At 41.7% G+C, this 19,078-nt stretch overlaps 1 protein-coding gene across 4 annotated transcripts in view; it reads right to left on the reverse strand.

Moving 5' to 3' along the window:
- SPATS2 (spermatogenesis associated serine rich 2) overlaps nt 1-19,078 on the reverse strand; it is a 112,434-nt gene that overhangs the window by 812 nt on the left and 92,544 nt on the right. For all 4 annotated transcript variants that reach the window (XM_080662832.1, XM_080662831.1, XM_080662833.1 and 1 more), the window contains 5 exons: nt 16,691-16,749; nt 12,113-12,222; nt 4,132-4,234; nt 2,768-3,003; nt 1-1,713 (listed from right to left, as the gene is read on the reverse strand). The exon at nt 1-1,713 is cut by the window's left edge and continues 812 nt beyond it. In XM_080662832.1, the coding sequence (XP_080518958.1) occupies nt 1,399-1,713; nt 2,768-3,003; nt 4,132-4,234; nt 12,113-12,222; nt 16,691-16,749 (823 nt within the window). In that variant the 3' untranslated portion in view covers nt 1-1,398. The remainder of the gene's footprint in view (nt 1,714-2,767; nt 3,004-4,131; nt 4,235-12,112; nt 12,223-16,690; nt 16,750-19,078) is intronic.

The following is a 19,078-nucleotide window of genomic DNA, read 5'->3' on the forward strand; positions in this document are numbered from 1 at the left end:
CAGTCTGGGATTCAGACTTGGGAGAACAAACACTGGAGAAATAAATCGCTCTGCTGTTATTAAATCATAGATGCTGGGGTGGGGAAAGGGTGCAAGGTCTGGCACCAATGCCACCTGCTACGTGCGGGAGCTCAATTATACGGTTACATTCACTACTCCTGTCAAGGGACAGGCAGGGAGGAGGGGTGCCGATATAACCTTTGGTTGCCTGGGAGAGCCGTTGGCAGCTGTGGTTTTTCTAAACTGGTAAGCTCTCCTTTGGAAAGTCACCATTCCCTATTCTATGAATCTTTCCCACAGGAACAGCTGCATTTGCTCATTCTGGCTCTTCACATTTTAATTTGGTTCTGAAGCTAAGCAGCGGACAGATGACTTAGGCATCAGACACCCTCATTTAAGCCCCGAACAAGCTGTCTCAGAGGCTTCTACCGCATGAGGCCCAAAGAAAAACAGATAATGAAATGAAGTCACTTGCCGCTGGGAAACAAATGTGGGAACATTTATGCAATTGTTTTTATTTACTCAACTCTAAAGATTGCGGCAATTTTTTGATGAGTAACGCTTAGATTAACATTAATTACATAGCTATAAATTTGATTCAGGATAAGAATACGATTTAGGAATGAGAATAATAACAACAAAAATCTTCAAACATTAAAGCAAAGAAATACTTTTTCCCCTTCTTTTAACTTTACATAAATGCTATTTTCCCATGGACTTCCCTAGACACATTTGCAGTCTAAGGAAATTAAGGAAACAAAGCTTTGGACATTTTGAAGAATACAGGTTAAGCTATCATGCCAACAGAAGACTGAAACCCTGTTCTGAGTGTCAATCTCAGGCACTTTGTGAGAGGCAGATTCTCAAATATCTCCTGGTCTTTTTTCCTTCTCACCGATTAAATCTCCCCTTCTCTGACTAACTCAGTGCAGTACACAGTCCCCTCAGTGCCTCTCCTGGTGAAACCGTTAAGAGGGAACCTGACAGGCATGTGTGGCTCTGCTTAGACTGGAAAGGCGGCAGGACTAGCTCCGATCCATCCACTCCTGAAAGCCTGGCCATGGGGGTTGCTGAGGATGGCCTCTGTGGGCAACTGAAAGGCCTGGTGCCCTGGGAAGAACACTGCTTACTCTTGGGAAACTTGCCCATCATCGCCCATGATTCCTGGTAGAAATGACCAATCAGAATGAATCCAAATCACTGGGAAAGGTCAAGGGAAAAAAACAGATTCCCCTCCAAAAATGATAAAGAGGAAATGAGGAAAGAAATATTTAGAATGGTATAAAAACTGATATGGGAAAACTTCTTTTTGTTATTAAATCTAACTATAAGTTTCCTAAAGTCCAGTTACCAAGTTGAATTATGTGGGATAAAGGAGAGAGGCCAATGGAATTTCCCTCAAGAGTTCATAGCTGCAGGATGAGAGGTCCTGGGTTTGCGCTGGGGGAGTGGGCCCTTTTTGAATGAGGGCTTAGGTGGGCTGGGTTCCATGCTGGCTCCAGTTCCATTGCTCCCTGCAGAGAGTGCCTGGCCCAATTCACTAGCATTTCCTGGTGCCTGGGGTTGTGAACTCTGATACCTGGAACCAGATGAAAACCATGAGCTATTTCTGTGACGACCCATACTGTCATGTCGTCCTTGGTTCATGGGGTCACTGAACTTTTGGCCTTGTGGCCTGTAGCCTTGTCCTCCTCGTCGGTTCCCCGGCAACACCTAAGGATGAAAGAATATGATGTTCAAAGCATTCTGGCATTGTGCTACTCCATTTGTTCCAGTTCAGTTTATAGTAGTATTCTGACAGCATAATTGTGGTAGTCCATACTTGGGACTCAGTTCTCTCTCAAGATTCACAGAATTCTGCCTGCTATCAGAAATGATCATTCTTTCACTATTTTTCCCTGCCTTTCACCACTAGGCTCTTCTCCACTGAAGAGGAATTTACTTTTCTTTAGCTGGGCACACGCTAAAGGAGGAAGAACATTCCTTGGTTTGTTGCAAGCCCTCAATTAGGCAAGTATCTTACCACATGTCTGAGCTTTGCAGATGATAAATAATTTGTAAAGATAATGAACATTTGTTATAATAAAATAAACATCATTATGATCTGCTTTGCTATATAAACCATAGATTCAATCACACTGCTATGACATGCAGTACATTTTTACATTACAATCCAGAAAATTTATGGCATGGGATTTTATTTTTGTCTTCCAATTTCAATTCTGAAGAATTACTGACAGCACTGCTTTCAATTGCTCTTGTCTATCTTTTTCAAACCAAGGAAAAGAAACTATGGATTATGCTTCAACTTTCTTGTGTTCACTCCTTAGGGAACCAAGTTCACACTCTCTCCGGTATATTCTATGTTGTACTTCTAGGGAGTTGCTGCTTCATTCTGGTGAACCTGCCACTGTGGTATTTATCTACCTCGAGATGGATGCACGACTCCCAGTGTGACTAATTACCAGGCGATACTACCTACAACAGCTAGAATCACTGCCAACATCAGAAAGTCAGCAGTCTTGGCAACAGGAAATCTAAACTGGCTAGTGGTTTGGAACATACATACCAAATGCTTTCTCTGGAACTAACGGGCTGGAGGGATTCAAAATAGGTGTGGAATGGGAATAAAGAGAGGAAGGTAATGTACTGAACTGTCAGCACTTAAACTGTGACTATATATTTAAAAAAAGAAAAAAGAAAATAAATAAACTGTGATAATCTGGTAGCTTTCTTCCTGACTAGCTCAGTGTGGAAGCCAGGTTACCTGGCGATGAGGCTGATAGGACCGGCCACTGGAGTCTGCTCTGCCTGCAGGAGTCTCTCCTGGTGCCGAGATTTTCTTGTTAGCACTTGTAAGGCTGGGAGCAGAGGCACAGGTGGAAGCAGCAACAGCAGCAGCAGCAGCAGCAGCAGCAGGGGCATCACACAGGCTACTCAGGGACACAGATGTAACTGAGCTACATCGCAATCGGGTTGAATAGCTGTTCTTTGGATGGGACACTGAAACAAATATAAGAAATATGCAGTCATTATCATGAAAGAGCATGAAGGGTAAGGTTTTCCCCATTTCACAATGAGCACTTTAAGATAAAGAACACTTATAAAAAGGGTAACAAAAAGGAAAATCTCTCTTCTGCCCTCTTCCTCCAAATCCCCACTGCTCTTAGAAACAAGTCAACAGTTTAAGACCAGAGTGAGTGACCTATCCCCCTACCAACAAGTAACTTCTTGACACTTCCCACTACCTAAGATCCTGGCTCTGGCAGTTAACTAAACCTAGGAATAATAATATAAGCCATATATACAGTTCCTATGTGAGGAACACTAAAATACAAACTCTACAAAGAAAGACAAAGGTAAAGAGCTAATCTTTTTTAAAAAATTTGAATGATGCACAGTATAACTAATCAAGATTAGTTAATATGAACAGAACTAGTCTTTACAACAAACGTGTATCTTCCTAAGGTTCTTTTGCAAAAATGATCCCAAACTCAAAATACCAATTTAGCTGAAAAATATTAACATTTTCAATTTGAATTTTGTCAGAATTCAATGGTTTAATGCCCCCAATAGATTTTTTCCTTGGTGTTAAGCCTGGACTAGTGCTGAGTTCACAATCACTGCCCTAAAGCCAACATTTCACTTTCATACTGATGGAAAGAGCCAAGGAGCTGAGTTCAGGCTTGGTGGCACACAAACTCTCACCTTAGAGGCACCACCCCCTTTGAAGCTATTGTTTTATAAACTATTGTATGCCAGACAAGGTAGGTATTATCTCCATTTTGGAGAGGAATAAAATGAGGTTCCAGAGGAAGAAAATGAGTAGAGGCAACTTCGGTCTGACTCCAGAGCTCCATGCTCTTTATTCTTCATATCATACACTCTCAACTCAACAGAGAATGGATGAAAAAAATCTTATTGCAAATTTAGGGAGCCCATCCTGTGCTCCAAGCATCTGCATCCAATGACTTCATAAAAGATCTCAGAGCTATTTTTCATAAAAACAAACAAAACACAAGAGGCACAAAAGAAGAATCAGTAGAGAAGCCAACCAGCACTCCAGTCTCTAATTAGTACAGTGTGGTCTTCTCATCACCATCCCGTGCCCAGAATCTCTCGCTATCTCACCTTGTCCAAACGAATCAATGCTCTTCTTTAGGGTCTCCACGTCACAGGTGAACCGGGCTACTCTTCCCAGATCCTCGTCATATTTACGTTCACTAACGAAGTGCTGGAGAAAGGGCAAAGAAAAGCCTCCAGGTAAGACACACAGTGTACATGGAATCAACAGCTTGCTACGTATGAATGAAACAGAATTATTTTCAATTGAATTATTTTTATTGCTTCAAAGTTTGCTCAGTGGCCACAATATTACCAATGCTGGGTGATTGACAAAATTCAGTCATTTTCTTCAGAGCCTAAAGAGAAGTCTATTTAGGAGTTTTATGAAATACTACATGATGGTCAAAGCCCACTAAGTATAATCACCGGAAACTGCAGAGAAAGGATAAAGAATTTACGTAGAGGGCCACTTTCTACTATTGGCGACTCTCCACATTGTTCCATTTTATACATTTTATATAGCTCACAGTTTATAAACAGAGGCAGCAGCAAAAACGATCTGAAGTTACAACAATGATTCCATTTAAATAGATGGTCTGGTTCTTTAGTAAAAACTTCCTTAGGAAACCCACTTCAACTCTTTGTAAAGTAGGATTTGTTAGTCCTTGAAATAGAAACAATTTCTTGAGATGAAAAATCATTCATGTGAAAAAGTCAACTTTACAAATGAGAAGTTTGTGCTGCTTATAGTTTAACCCTTTTAAGTTGACTGAGCTGAGAAGTAATCAACCCCTTGGGTCAAAAACTAACTATACTACAGAAAGTGAGGGACTAGATACATGTTAGGAATAAAGTGTTTCTGAGGGTCTGTTTCAATAAACAATATCTAACGTAGCCTGGAATCACTTTAAGATGAAAAGGAAAAGTTATAATTCTTCTAGATAAAATTTAGAAGAATTGAGCTCCTTAGAGCAGTCTTGGCAGTGTTCTAATTCCACTTTGGATGTTCAAGGAGTAGAACTAAATGCATCAGAATCCTTGAGATGCGTCTAGAAGCAGTGAAAGGGAAAGGAGAAATAAAAATTACCTCTGGCCTCTGAAGCCCTAAAGCTTCAAAGTATATTGTGGCTCAGGAAAGCACACAAAGTTCTGTGACAAAGCCTTCGACATGTGATATCAGTCTGAGATTAAGTCTGAAACAAATTCTAGAGTTTACTGAGCCAAAGACATAACAGGAATGACGGAAATAAAATGATCTGGAAATAAGACATTTAAATTGCATAGCACCCACTTCAGTACACTGAAAATGTGGAGAGAAACAGATCCTTAGTCAGCCTGCAGAAATATTTCTAGCAGCTTTTCAACCACGTGGGAAGGAAAACAGATGAAGCCTGTGAGAGCCAGAATTCTCATCTTAATTCCAAAGGGGTTTCCGGCTTCTCCCAGATAGTTGAATGAGACTGATTGGCATCAATATGAATACGACTTTCTATAAAATTTAGTAACATAGTTTTAGTTAATCAGAAAATGGTAATTAAAAATTTGCATTGTTTTGCTGTTTCACCCCAATAGAGTCTAAGGGGAAGAAGTGGGAGTAATAACATAACCTAGGGTTTGTGTAAAACACTGGGGCTGGGGATCAAACCTGCAATCCAGGTATGTGCCCTTGATCGGAATCAAACCCATGACCCTTCAGTGTGTGGGCCGATGCTCTAACCACTTAGCAACACCGGCTAGGGCAGAAACACTGTTGTTTAGCTACGAATTTAAAATGTGTATGTGTTAAGAACCCTGAAGATTCCACCAAAAAACTACTAGAACTGATAAATGAAATCAGTCAAGTAGTAGGAAACAAAATAAGTATTCAGAAATCATTTGCATTTTATTTTATTTTTTTAAAATATATTTTATTAATTTTTTACAGAGAGGAAGGGAGAGGGATAGAGAGTTAGAAACATCGATGAGAGAGGAACATTGATCAGCTGCCTCCTGCACACCTCCTACTGGGGATGTGCCCACAACCAAGGTACATGCCCTTGACCAGAATCGAACCAGGGACCCTTGAGTCCGCAGGCCGACGCTCTACCCACTGAGCCAAACTGGCTAGGGCTCATTTGCATTTTAATACACCAGTAATAAACTAATAAAAAGGGCAACTAAAATACCTAGGAATAAATTTAACCAAGGAGGTAAAAGACCTATATTTGGAAAATTATAAGACACAAAGAAAGAAATTGAAGAAGATACAAATATAGGGTGGGGCAAAAATAGGTTTATAATTGTTCATATGGAAAATACAATAACTAATCCTATCTAATAAAAGAGTAATATGCAAATTAACCATCACTCTGCTACACCCACAAGCCACGCCCACCAGCCAATCAGGAGCAAATATGCAAATAAACCCAACCAAGATGGCTACGGCCACAGAGAGCAGGAGGGAGGCTTGGGTTTCCCCGGCAATGGAGGAAGCTAAGCTTTCCGCCTGCCCTTGCCGGCCTAGGCCTCCACTCAAGACTACAAAGTTTCAATGATAGAAGATACATAAACCCAAACAGAAATGGTGGCAGCCATGGAGCTGGAAAGAGCAGGAGGCTAGGGTTGCCCCGGCGATGGAGGAAGCCAAGCTTTCCACACACCCTGGCCAGCCCAGGCCTCGCTTAAGGCTACAAAGTTTCAATTATAGCTCCAGGCTACAAAGTTTCAATTGTAGAAGATAAATAAACCCCAGATACCAGGGCCTCCTCTTGGGTTGCCAGGGGGCGTGGCCGGCCTGCAAACCACCACAGGCCCCACGCCCAGGCCACCCCACGCCCCAAGGGAACCCCCACCCTGATCCGGGACACCCTTTAGGGCAAACCAGCTGGCCCCAACCCGTGAACCAGGCCTCTATCCTATATAATAAAAGAGTAATATGCAGATTGACCATCACTCCAACACACAAGATTGCTGCCCTCATGTGGTCAAAGATCCTGCCCCCAAGTGGACACAAGATGGCCACCACAAGATGGCCAGCAGGGGAGGGCAGTTGGGAGGGACCAGGCCTGCAAGGGAGGGCAGTTGTGGGCAATCAGGCCAGCAGGGGAGGGCAGTTGTGAGGGACCAGGCCTGCAAGGGAGGGCAGTTGGGGGCGATCAAGCCTGCAGGGGAGGGCAGTTAGGGGTGACCAATATGGCAGAGGAGGGAAGTTGGGGCAACCAGGCCCGCAGGGAAAGGCAGTTGGGAGGGACCCAGGCCTGCAGGGGAGGGCAGTTGGGGGTGACCAGGCCTGCAGGGGAGGGCAGTTAGGGGTGACCAGGCCTGCAGGGGAGGGCAGTTGGGGGGGACCCAGGCCTGCAGGGGAGAGCAGTTGGGGGAGACAAGGCCTGCAGGGGAGGGCAGTTAGGGGTGACCAGGCCTACAGGGGAGGGCAGTTAGGGGTGACCAGGCCTGCAGGGGAAGGCAGTTAGGGGAAAACAGGCTGGCAGGGGAGCAGTCAGGCATCAATCAGGCTGGCAGGGGAATGGTTAGGGGGTGATCAGGCTGGCAGGCAGAAGCAGTTAGGGGCAATCAGGAAGGCAGGCAGGCGAGAAGTTGGGAGCCAGCAGTCCTGGATTGTGAGAGGGATCCCAGATTGGAGAGGGTGCAGGCTGGGCTGAGGGACACACACATCCGTGCACGAATTTCGTGCACCGGGCCTCTAGTAAATAATAATAGAAGAATAAATTCTGTGTTTCGCCTACACACAACTATAAATCTACTTTTGCCCCCCCTTTAAAAATGGAAGCATATACTGTGTTTATGGATAGGAAGAATTAACATCGTTAAAATGTCCATACTGCCCTAGCCAGTTTGTCTCAGTGGTTAGAGTGTCAGCCCTTGGACTAAAGGGTCGCAGGTTTGACTCCCATCAAGGGCATGGCATGTACCTTGGTTGCAGGCTCGATCCCTGGCCCCCATTGGTGCATGCAGGAGGCAACCAATTGATGTGTCTCTCTCACATCGATGTTTCTTTCTCTTTCTCTCTCCCTCTCGCCCCCCTCCTCCTCCCTTCCTTCCACTCTCTCTAAAAATCAATGGAAAAATATCCTCAGGTGAGGATTAAAAAAAAAACAAACCAAAACGGTGGAAGTTCCTCAAAAAATTAAAATGGACTTGCCTTATGACCCAGTGATTTCTTTTTTTTTTTTTTTTTCTTTTAGGTTGCTTGATAAAGGGGTTTTATTTTTCAAAATAACTCTTCATTATAACAAAAATCTCCAATAAGGAAAATCAGATAATTTAAAACAAAAGGTCTTTTACACACTACTCTGATGATCAATAATTTGAAGGCCAAGGTCCTCCTGAGGAAATTTCTGGTTTGCAAAAGCTGTGGGAGACCATTAACTTCATGAGCCCAGTTACAGGAAATGCTGATCTCTAAAATGTTATGGTCTCACATGCTATGGGGCCTTATGGATCTAATTTAATAGAGCATGTGCAGGCCCAGACCCAGTGATTTCACTTCTGGGTATATATCCAAAGAAACCCCAAACAGGAATTCAAAAAGATTTATGCAATCCTATGTTCACTGCAGTGTTATTTACAATAGCTAAGACATGGAAGCAACCTAAATGCCTAGCAAAAGATGAGTGGATAAAAAAGTTGTGGTAGCCCTGATCGGTTGTTCAGTGGTTAGAGCATTGGCCCTCAGACCAAAGGGTTGCAGGTTTGATTCCCGACCCCCGTCTGGACTCATGTGGGAGCCAATCAACTGATGTGCCTCTCACGTGTTGATGTTTCTCTCTCTTTCCCCGGTCTCCCCCACTTCTACTTTCTCTAAAAATCAATGGAAAAAATATCCTCCAGTGAGTGTTAAAAAAAAAAAAGTTGTGGTATATACATAAAGTGGAATTTACTCAACCATAAAAAAGAAGGAAATCTTGCCATTTGCAACAAAATCGATTGACCTAGAGAGTATTATGCTAAGTGAAAAAAGTCTGACAGAGAAAGACAAGTATCTGATTTCACTTTCATGTGGAATCTAAAGAACAAAATGAACAAACAAAACAGAAACAGACTCATAGTTACAGAGAACAAACTGATGGTTGCCAGAGGGAAGAGGCAGAGGAGAGAGGGGTTGGGGTTATGAATGAAAAAGGTGAAGAGATTAAGGAATACATATTGGTAGTCACCAAATAGCCATGGGGACGTAAAGTACAGCATAGAAAATATAGTCAATAATATAGTCATAACTATGTATAATGCCAGGTGGGTACTTGAAATGGGGGAGGATCATCTTGTAAATTATATGATTGTCAGCCACTATGCTATACACCTAAAACTAAAATAAAATAATATTGCATGTCAACTAAAATTGAAAAATAAAATTAAAAAATTTAAAAAAATATATGAATGTTAAACACAAGTAATCTTTACAGATTATAATTAACATCTCAAATTGCTCACTTTTCTCTATAAAATCAGAATCGACTATTTATATATTTTTTAAAAATATATTTTATTTTTTTTTTACAGAGAGGAAGGGAAAGGGAGAGAGAGTCAGAAACATTGATGAGAGAGAAACATCAATCAGCTGCCTCCTGCACACCCCTCACTGGGGATGTGCCTGAAACCAAGGTACATGCCCTTAACCAGAATCGAACCTGGGACCCTTGAGTCTGCAGGCCGACGCTCTATCCACTAAGCCAAACTGGCCAGGGCTCAACCAGCCATTTAAATATTTACTGAACACTGTCCAACTGGTGTGACTCAGTGGTTGAGCGTCGATCCATGCACCAAGAGGTCACAGGTTCATGTTCCAGTAAGGTCATATGCACAGATAGTGGGCTTGATCCCTGGTGGGGGCCGTGCAGGAGGCAGCTGATTGATGTTTCTCTCTCATCAGTGTTTCTCTCTCTCTCTCCCTCTCCCTTCCTTTCTCTCTAAAATCAATAATAAAACGTATTTAAAAACGAGAGGCACAGTGCACGAAATTTGTACACAGGTGTGTGTGTGTGTGTGTGTGTGTGTGTGTGTGTGTGTGTCCTTCAGCCCAGCCTGCACCCTCTCCAATCTGGGACCCCTCGAGGGCAGTCAGACATCCCTCTCACAATCCAGGACTGCTGGCTCCCAAGTGCTCGCCTGCCTGCCTTCCTTGATTGCCCCTAACTGCTTCTGCCTGGCAGCCTGATCAACCCCTAACCACTCCCCTGCAGGCCTGATTGCCCCTAACTGCCCTCCCTTGCCAGCCTGGTCACCACTAACTGCCCTCCCCTGCTGGCCTGGTTGCCCCTAACTGTCCTCCCCTGCAGGCCTGGTCCCCCCCAAATGCCCTCCCCTGCAGGCCTGGTCCCCCCCAACTGCCCTCCCCTGCAGGCCTCCCCTGCAGGCCTGGTTGCCCCCAACTGGCCTCCCCTGCAGGCCTGGGTCCCCCCCAACTGTCCTCCCCTGCAGGCCTGGTCCCCCCCAACTGTTTTCCCCTGCAGGCCTGGTCACCCTCCACTGCCCTCCTCTACAGGCCTAATCGCCCCCAACTGCTCTCCTCTACAGGCCTAATCGCCCCCAACTGCCCTCCCTTTCAGGCCTGGTCCCTCCCAACTGCCCTCCCCTGCTGGCCTGATCACCCACAACTGCCCTCCCCTGCCGGCCATCTTGTGTCCACATGGGGGCAGCCATCTTGTGTGTTGGAGTGATAGTCAATTTGCATATTATCTCTTTATTATATAGGATAGCCCTGGTCAATGTGCTCAGTGGTTAGAGCATCAGCCTGCGCACCAAAGGGTTGCAGGTTTGATTTCCAGTCAAGGACACATCCTGGGTCTCGGGTTCACTCCCTGCCCCTCCCCCTGTTGGGGTGTATGCAGGAGGCAACCAATCGATTTCTCTCTCTCACATCGATGTTTCTCTCTCTCTCTTAACCCTTCTATTCCTCTCTCCCTGCCTCCCTCTCTTCCACTCTCTGAAAAAGCAATGGGAAAAATATCCTCAGGTGGGGATGAACAAAATACAAATATACATACATACATATATACATACATACTAGTACATAAATAAATATTTACTTATTTACTGAATACCTATTATGTGCCAAGGTACTATGCTAGGCACTGGAGAGACAGCAGTTTTGCCATTGTAAAGTTCACCAGCTAGTGAGAATAACAGATTAATCAAATGTACATGGAATATAACTGCTATGAAGGCACAAAATAGGAAGAAAACCAGGAAGGATGAGTAGATCGTGAGTGACTGTGTGTTGGGAGTGGCAGGGAGGGAAGAGTATTTTGGATAGATGAATAGCATGTGTAGTAGTCCTCCAGCAGGAGGGAGCAGGATGTGTCTGCAGAAAGGAAAAGTTAATATGGCTGTAACTGAGAACAAGGGGGCATGGTGTGAAAGGATGATGCTGGCAGGGCCAACTCCACAGAGCCCTACAGGCTGTGCTAAGGATTACAGTCTTTATCCTAAAGCAATGGAGCCCTGGTCTGTGTGCTCAGTGGTTAGAGCTTTGCTCCATGCACTGAAGAGTCACAGGGTTCAATTCCTGGTCAAGGGCATGTATCTGGGTTGCAGGTTTGATCCCAGGCCCCAGTTGGAGCATGTATAGGAGGCAACCAATTGATGTGTCTCTCTCATATCAATGTTTCAAAACAAATAATAATAAAAGAAATGGAAAATTTGAAGTCAGTTACTGCAGTGTGAGGAACAGATTTGGAGGGATGGAGAGGGTGAACAGAATCAGTTATGAGGCTATTACAGCAGTCCAAGCAAGAGATAATAGTTACTTGGCTCATGACATTGGTGGTGGAGATGAAGAGAAAAGGTCAGATCTGAGATTCAGAAGGAATTCAAAAGGACAGGGTCTGCTGATAGACTTCATGCTGGAAAGGAGAAATTTCCCCAAGTTTCCAGCTTGAAAAACTGGATAGATGACAGTACCACTTACAGAGAAAGGGAACCTGGAGGAGGGCCAGGTTTTGAAAGGAAAGATCATGAGTTCAACATATTAGATATGGCCATGAATTATGGAGATTTGCTACTTTAGTCCTGGAGGGCAAGAAGAAAGGCAGAAAGGAGAAGGAAGTTTTACCTTGATATCAGCTCTGAGCTCAACCAACTGCTCTTCTGACATTCGAACAGCCACATCAGTCATCTTCTTTAGAAGTTCAGCTTTCTTTTGTCGGCTGAGCAAAATTTCCACTGTAGAGGAAAAAGGAGTATAACTCTATGTTCTGGCTCAATAGGATAAAGAACTGGAAATATAGGCCTTGCTGAATGTATTTGGAGAGGCAAAGGTCCAGTTTCCACCTTCTTGAATGACTCTAAAGGCAGTGAAAAGGTAAAGACTTCATGAAATAAAAAAGACACATAAATAATTTGTCATTTCTCTTTTTCCTCTTCCCAGGAAAATACATTTTTTAAATTAAGAAACATAAATTAACGCCCTGGCTGGTGTGGCTCAGTATGCCCAGGTTGTGGGCTCAATCCCAGGTGGGGTTGCACAGGAGGCAGCCTTTTGATGTTTTGTTCTCACACTGATGTTTCTCTTCCTCTCCCTTCTTTTCTCTCTAAAATCAATTTAAAAAACTTTTTAAAGAATCATATAAGTAAAACAGAATATGCACACATGGTAAAAAAGACTTACCTAGAATAAAGAGCATGAAATGAAAAGTTAGTGTCTCTCCTACTTCTGACTTTGTGGTCCCCTCCCCAGAGGAAACCAGTTAATTTCTTACATATACTTCCAAATATATTCTATACATATATAACATATATCTCTCTCCCTTTTTTATTCTCCTTACTCATGCAAGTGTATCATATACATGGTCCTCCCATTACCTTAACTATTTTTTTTAATAGTTCATGAAAAACTACTTTGTAAAAATATTTTTTTAAATTGATTTCAGAAAGGAAGGGAGAGGGAGAGAGAGATAAAAACATCAATGAGGAGAGAGAATCATTGATTGGCTGCCTCCTGCATGCCCCCTACTGGGGATCAAGCCCACAACCCAGGCATGTGCCCTTGATCAGAACTGAACCAGAATAGGTTCAATTCCTATTAATACACTGGCTCTCCCTCGCTGTTGAACAGCCACTTAGTAGTCTGATATATGGATATACCATAATAATTTATCAAGTTTCCCTAATGATCGATATTTAGGTTGTTTACAGCCTGTTAAGAAACATCTTTAGCATGCTCCCAGATGTGTAACTCAGATATGACTAAGAAGGACAACAAACAAACTAAAATCCTCTCAGAGTAGAGAACAGAGACTACAGAGGGCACGGGCAAAAAAAGTCCTCCTAGAAAGCAGAACCAGGGGCTGTAGATAAACCAAGGAAATTTCTCTTCCACCAGGGCAGGGATTGCTATTCCTGTCCAGTAAGATTTGATCACTGCTTTTCCAGATGGGAACTTTTTACTATAATTCTTGCTATAATTATTTCTCTATCAGTATAATATTGGAGGAGGGGGCATTTAATCTTTGTTTTACTTTATGGGACTCCACACAGCAGTGTGCCACATCCAGACCTGTTAAAAGATCTGAAATTCCCCAGAAGTCCTGAACTTTCAGCTGAGTATACTACTAGATGACACTTTGGAGGAGATGCCATTGACGAGGTGAGTGTATTCTCATTTGGGGAAAAAGAGAGATATTGGAGGATGGACTATAGCAAAGACTGTTAAATACTGCATATTCATTCACCTGTTCTTCCTGCCAGAAGTCCAATATTGTTGGGTATGAAACTATTTAGGCAAAATTCTGTATTTCCTGACTCTGCTACAGATAAGACAGTCATATGATATAGTCTGGCCACTGAGATCTAAGCAGAACTCACAGGGCGAGGTTCACAGGAAAGCTCTTTAAAGGAGTCTTGGGCAGCATGTAACATTTTGCCCTTTCTTGACTGGAGCCTCTTTGACCATAAACACACTCTAAGGATGTCTGGGTACAAGGACAGAGAAGGCTGGGTCTCCCACGTCATTTTGGAGATTCCCTTCAGCCCTGGATCACCTTTCATTTCACGAGAGAAAAATAAACTCACATTTATTTAGGCCACTCTGTTAACATGTAATCAAACTCAATTACCAACTGTTATACACAGAATCCTATAATCTATTGAGAATTAGCCAAATTTATTTTAGAAGAAATAGAATTTTCAAAGAGGTATATCAGGCTGAACCACTTTATTTATTTATTTTTTAAATATATTTTATTGATTTATTTTACAGACAAGGAGGGAGAGGGATAGAGAGTTAGAAACATCGATGAGAGAGAAACAACGATCAGCTGCCTCCTGCACACTCCCTACTGGGGATGTGCCCGCAACCAAGGCACATGGCCCTGACCGGAATCGAACCTGGGACCTTCAGTCCGCAGGCCGACGCTCCATCCACTGAGCCAAACCAGCCAGAGCTACGTTAGCAAGTTTTCTTAACCTGCTTGCCACATATATCCCACCCACAGGTTGCCCATACCCATGTCAGGTTAATCTGTAAGGGCATACTTTCCCAATAAAGTAGAAACATGCCTACAAACACCAAGAACCAACAGCTACAAATGATCTATTGGTCTGGCTCCCAAGATAAAACCTACTTGCTATTTGTATCAAATTCACTTTCTCTCAGCTCCAGCATTCTAGGATTCTAAAATGGAGAAAACGTGTTGAGTAAAGATTTCTAGACATATCAGATTAACTCAGAGAACCTATTTATATGACTCTGAACAAGTCACATTTTTTCCAAATAACTAGTTCTTTCATTTATGAAATGGAAAAAAGAAAAGGAAACCCTTTCTCATAAAGTTGACATGAAGGTGACATATCAGTAAAAAAACTCTGAATTGTAAAGTACTATGAACATATAAATGAATAAAACTATATAGTGTATTTAAAAAAAGCAGCACCTTATTGATAGTTTTGGTAAATGAGTAATTACATTAGTGTCACTGAGAACCAGGATTTTTAGCATGGGAGAAAGGAGACACAGATATAAAATTAATGAAGTTCAGTAAAACTATAGCTCTGAATTTGATAAAATAAGATTGGCCATGAATTGATAACTGGTTGAAGCTGGGTGGTGGTGATTAATTATATCAGCCTCTCTATTTCAAATAGTAAGGACTATGTGTTCTTACTAGATTTATGTTATCTGAACCTTCATCTTAAAAAAGAACACAGGTTTATGAATGGACTAAAACTGTCACATTTAGAAATTTCAGGATATATCAATTTAAATGAAATCTTACCTCTGAAAAATAGTGGGTAACATCTCTGCTATATATTGAACTTTTCCGGTTAAAATGGATAAAAATTAAATTCAGCTCAGTGCTTCAAAGTTGCCTCCTCTGGTCCATGACCATTGACACAAATTATTTAATTGTGAGTAATTATCTTAACTATTTCCATTCTTACCAGTTTAAAAGCAGGTTAAAAGAAACAACCTTTGCCCAACAGGCGTGGCTCAGTGGTTGAGCGTCGACCTATGAACCAGGAGGTCACCATTTGATTCCTGGTCAGGGCACATGCCTGGGTTTTGGGCTCAATCCCCAGCTGATCAATGATTCTCTCTCATTATTGATAGTTTCTAACTCTCACTCCCTCTCCCTGCCTCTCTGAAATCAATAAAAATATATTGGAAAAAAACACACCCAAAAACATTATTTTTTTTATTTTTTATTCTCACCAGAGGATATTTTTCCATTGATTTCTAGAGAGAGTGGAAGGGAGGAAGGAGAGAGACAGAGAGAGAGAAAAAGCAATGTGAGAGAGACACATTGACTGGTTGCTTCCTGCACGTGCCCCTACCAGGCCTAGAGAGCCTGCAACCGAAGTACATACATGCCCTTGACCAGGAATCGAACTCATAACCCTTTGGTCCATGGGCCAAACTCTAATCATTGAATGAACTGGCCAGGGCAAGAAACAACCTTAATTACAAATTTGGCATTTGATGCATGAAAGTAAAACCTGCTGCTGAAAAGCCCCAAAGTAATGCCACTGTATAAGCTGTAGTTGACTTTCATACAGCTGTATGATTTTTAACTGATACTTATAGAAATTACCAAAAACAGGTATTTTATTCTTCTGTATAAAACCCCACAAATTAGACTCTATTCCTCCAAAATCTATTTTGTAAGCTTTCAAGAAATCCTAGTCAAGGTATCTTGAACCCTCAATCCATTGATTTTCCTCTACCCAAATGATTAGACGCTGAGTAAATACTGTTCTATAAACTGAGAAAAAAATGTTCTGAGATAGTTAACGACATGAATGTATACACAAATTGTAGACAACATGGACGTCTCCTCTGATTGTGCCAAAGGAAATCTTCAATCACATGAGAAAAATAAAATAAAACAAAACTCCAGGTGCCTGCAGGAGACTTTATTTTCCTAAATTGATGCTGTGGTGGAAGACACCATGATGTCATCTCTTAAACACTGAACTCTACATCCAAAATATTAACATTTGGAAATATTTTAAAAACAGGCTCTTGTAAAGTTGTTTTGCCTGAAAAAATTCATACACTAGTGCAGTACAACTGCTCAAGATTGTTTAATTAAATATATAAACTATTTTTTTTTTGACATTTATTGAGCTTTAGCTATAGGAGTTGAGAAGGACCTACTATCAGGTAATGGCTTTAAATAAAGATCAGTCTTACTTGCTTCGGCTTTCACTTTGTCCATTTCAGCCAGCAATGCCACTTCTCGATCCATTAAACTAAGAAGGGATGACAAAGGGGGGAAAAAGGTTTGATCAGAAATTTGAAACAGAAAAATTGCACATAGTGGAGAAAGATTTACAGAGTCTGTTCGCTAAAAGCATACTACAAAGTAAATACTGTATGAACCATAAGGAAATTGTGTTACCCTCAGAAAAGAATATTTTAAGTATTCTAATCAACAGAATTAATTCCCTTTTATTTTATATATTACAGCACACCAGTAGATGGCAGTAGCAAGCTATCAAACATTTCTTGGTAAATTGTGCTAAAAGCAAAATGTCCTTATGGAAATTACCTATTTCCATATATGTGCTCACATATTTTAATTGTATATTTTGGTCCATGAAGTTGGACAACTTTGATTCTAATGCATTTACCAGGCAGTATCTCTGCTTAGGCATGGTAAATTTATCCATGATTAGGATTTGTATACCTTCAACATTTTTGCCACTAGTCTCTACTGGCACTTTAATCTTTAGAATGAAGGGTAGTCACATGGTGGAGGTTTCAGGTAAACATTTACTAGTAATCCAGGAAATACGGAATCAAAGTTTTCTGGTAGTCTTTTTACAGAAAAAGAACATTAAGTGGACAATTAGCACTTTCTCCATTGCAATGTAATTGGCATGTATAGCTTTTTTATGTCCTTATAGAAGAGCTCAGATAGTAGGTAGGCTGTCCTAGTATTCAACCTCTGGATGCAAAAAATTTACCATATCCATTTTGCTTAGTGTTGGAAAAAAATACTAAAAATTGTAATACCTACACAACCATGAAATGTTCCAACTTTCTTCAAATTTGGAAATCATTCTGATTTCTCCTTATGAATGGGAGTTAAAGGATCAAAAGTTATCTTGTTTCTTGTTGTAAAACCAATCTCTCTCTCTCTCTCTCTCTCTCTCTCTCTCTCTCATACACACACACAAATTCAATTTAGCTCAGCATGTAGTTATGTTAGCACAAAGTAGTTAATAAGGAGACTACAGTATGAAATATACAAAAAAGTATAAGGCGGGGACTTTTCCTCAAGGAGCAAAATTCTTTATAGTGACGTGCCAGAGAACACAGGTTTGATAATCATATGCATGATGTTAATAAATAGACTTGTAATGGAACAAATGTGGTTGGCATATTAATCCAAAAGCACCAGACTGGAGAAAAGATCAACTATTGTGGGGTAGCAATACTTTGTTAGGAAAGCATTTCCCAAACCTTGGCAATATTTTGCTCCAAGAACTCTAGCAGCACTTGGAATACCTAAAAGGCAAAACAAAAGCACAACTGATACAGGAGCTGCCGGGCCTGGAGTGTGACATTACTTCTCTTCTGTCACTAAATCACCATAAGAAGCAGACACCATGTCCACCAAATGACAAATTTATCTCTGACAAAGCTTGTAAACTATTTATTAAAAGACTTCAGCAAACGCCCTAGCCAGTTGGGCTCAGAAGATAGAGTGTCAGCCTGGGTCGGAAGGGTCCTTGGTTCAATTCCAGTCAAGGGCACATGCCTGAGCTGCGGGCTCAATTCCCAGTTGAGGGTGTGTAGGAGGCAGCTGGTCCGTCATTCTCTTTCATCTATGTTTCTATCTCTCCCGCTCCCTTCCTCTCTGAAATCAATAAAAATATATTGGGGGGAAAAAAATAACTTCAGAAAACAAGTTAGCTTTTTGTGGTTTATGTAGCTATGTTAATAATATTCATAATAATCTTTTTAAAAAATACATTATTTTGTTTATTTCAGAGAGGAAGGGAGAGGGAGAAACATCAATGATGAAAGAGAATCATTGATTGGCTGCCTCCTGCACTCCCCCTACTGGGTATCGAGCCCACAACCCAGGCATGTGCCCTAGACCGGAATTGAACCGGGTACCCTTCAGTTCGCAGGCCAACACTCTATCATCTGAGCCAAACTGGCTAGGGCTCATAATCATCTCGATTAAGAAAAGTAGACTGTGCCCGGCAGGCATGGCTCAGTGGTTGAGTGTTGGCCTATGAATCAGGAAGTCTCCGTTCAATTCTGGGTTCTATATAAATAAAAATATATTTAACAAAAAGAAGACTGTCACATGACCTTGCTTTTAGCAAGGGAAAAAAAAATCTGCATTATCACAATCAGACTGTTTTGTGGCATTTATGAGCTAGTACATTGCGATGGTACTTTTTTTCCCCGAGAAAAAGCATCCATTTAAATAAACTTTGTTGCTTGATTGACTCATTGCCTATCATAAGAAATTCATAGGGCAGCATATGGACAACCATACAAGAACTCCATTAAAAAAATGTTTAGCTTGGCTGGTGTGGCTCAGTGGTTGACCATCAACCT

This window comes from Plecotus auritus (genome assembly GCF_963455305.1).
Source record: "Plecotus auritus genome assembly, chromosome: 3".
NCBI lineage: Eukaryota > Metazoa > Chordata > Mammalia > Chiroptera > Vespertilionidae > Plecotus > Plecotus auritus.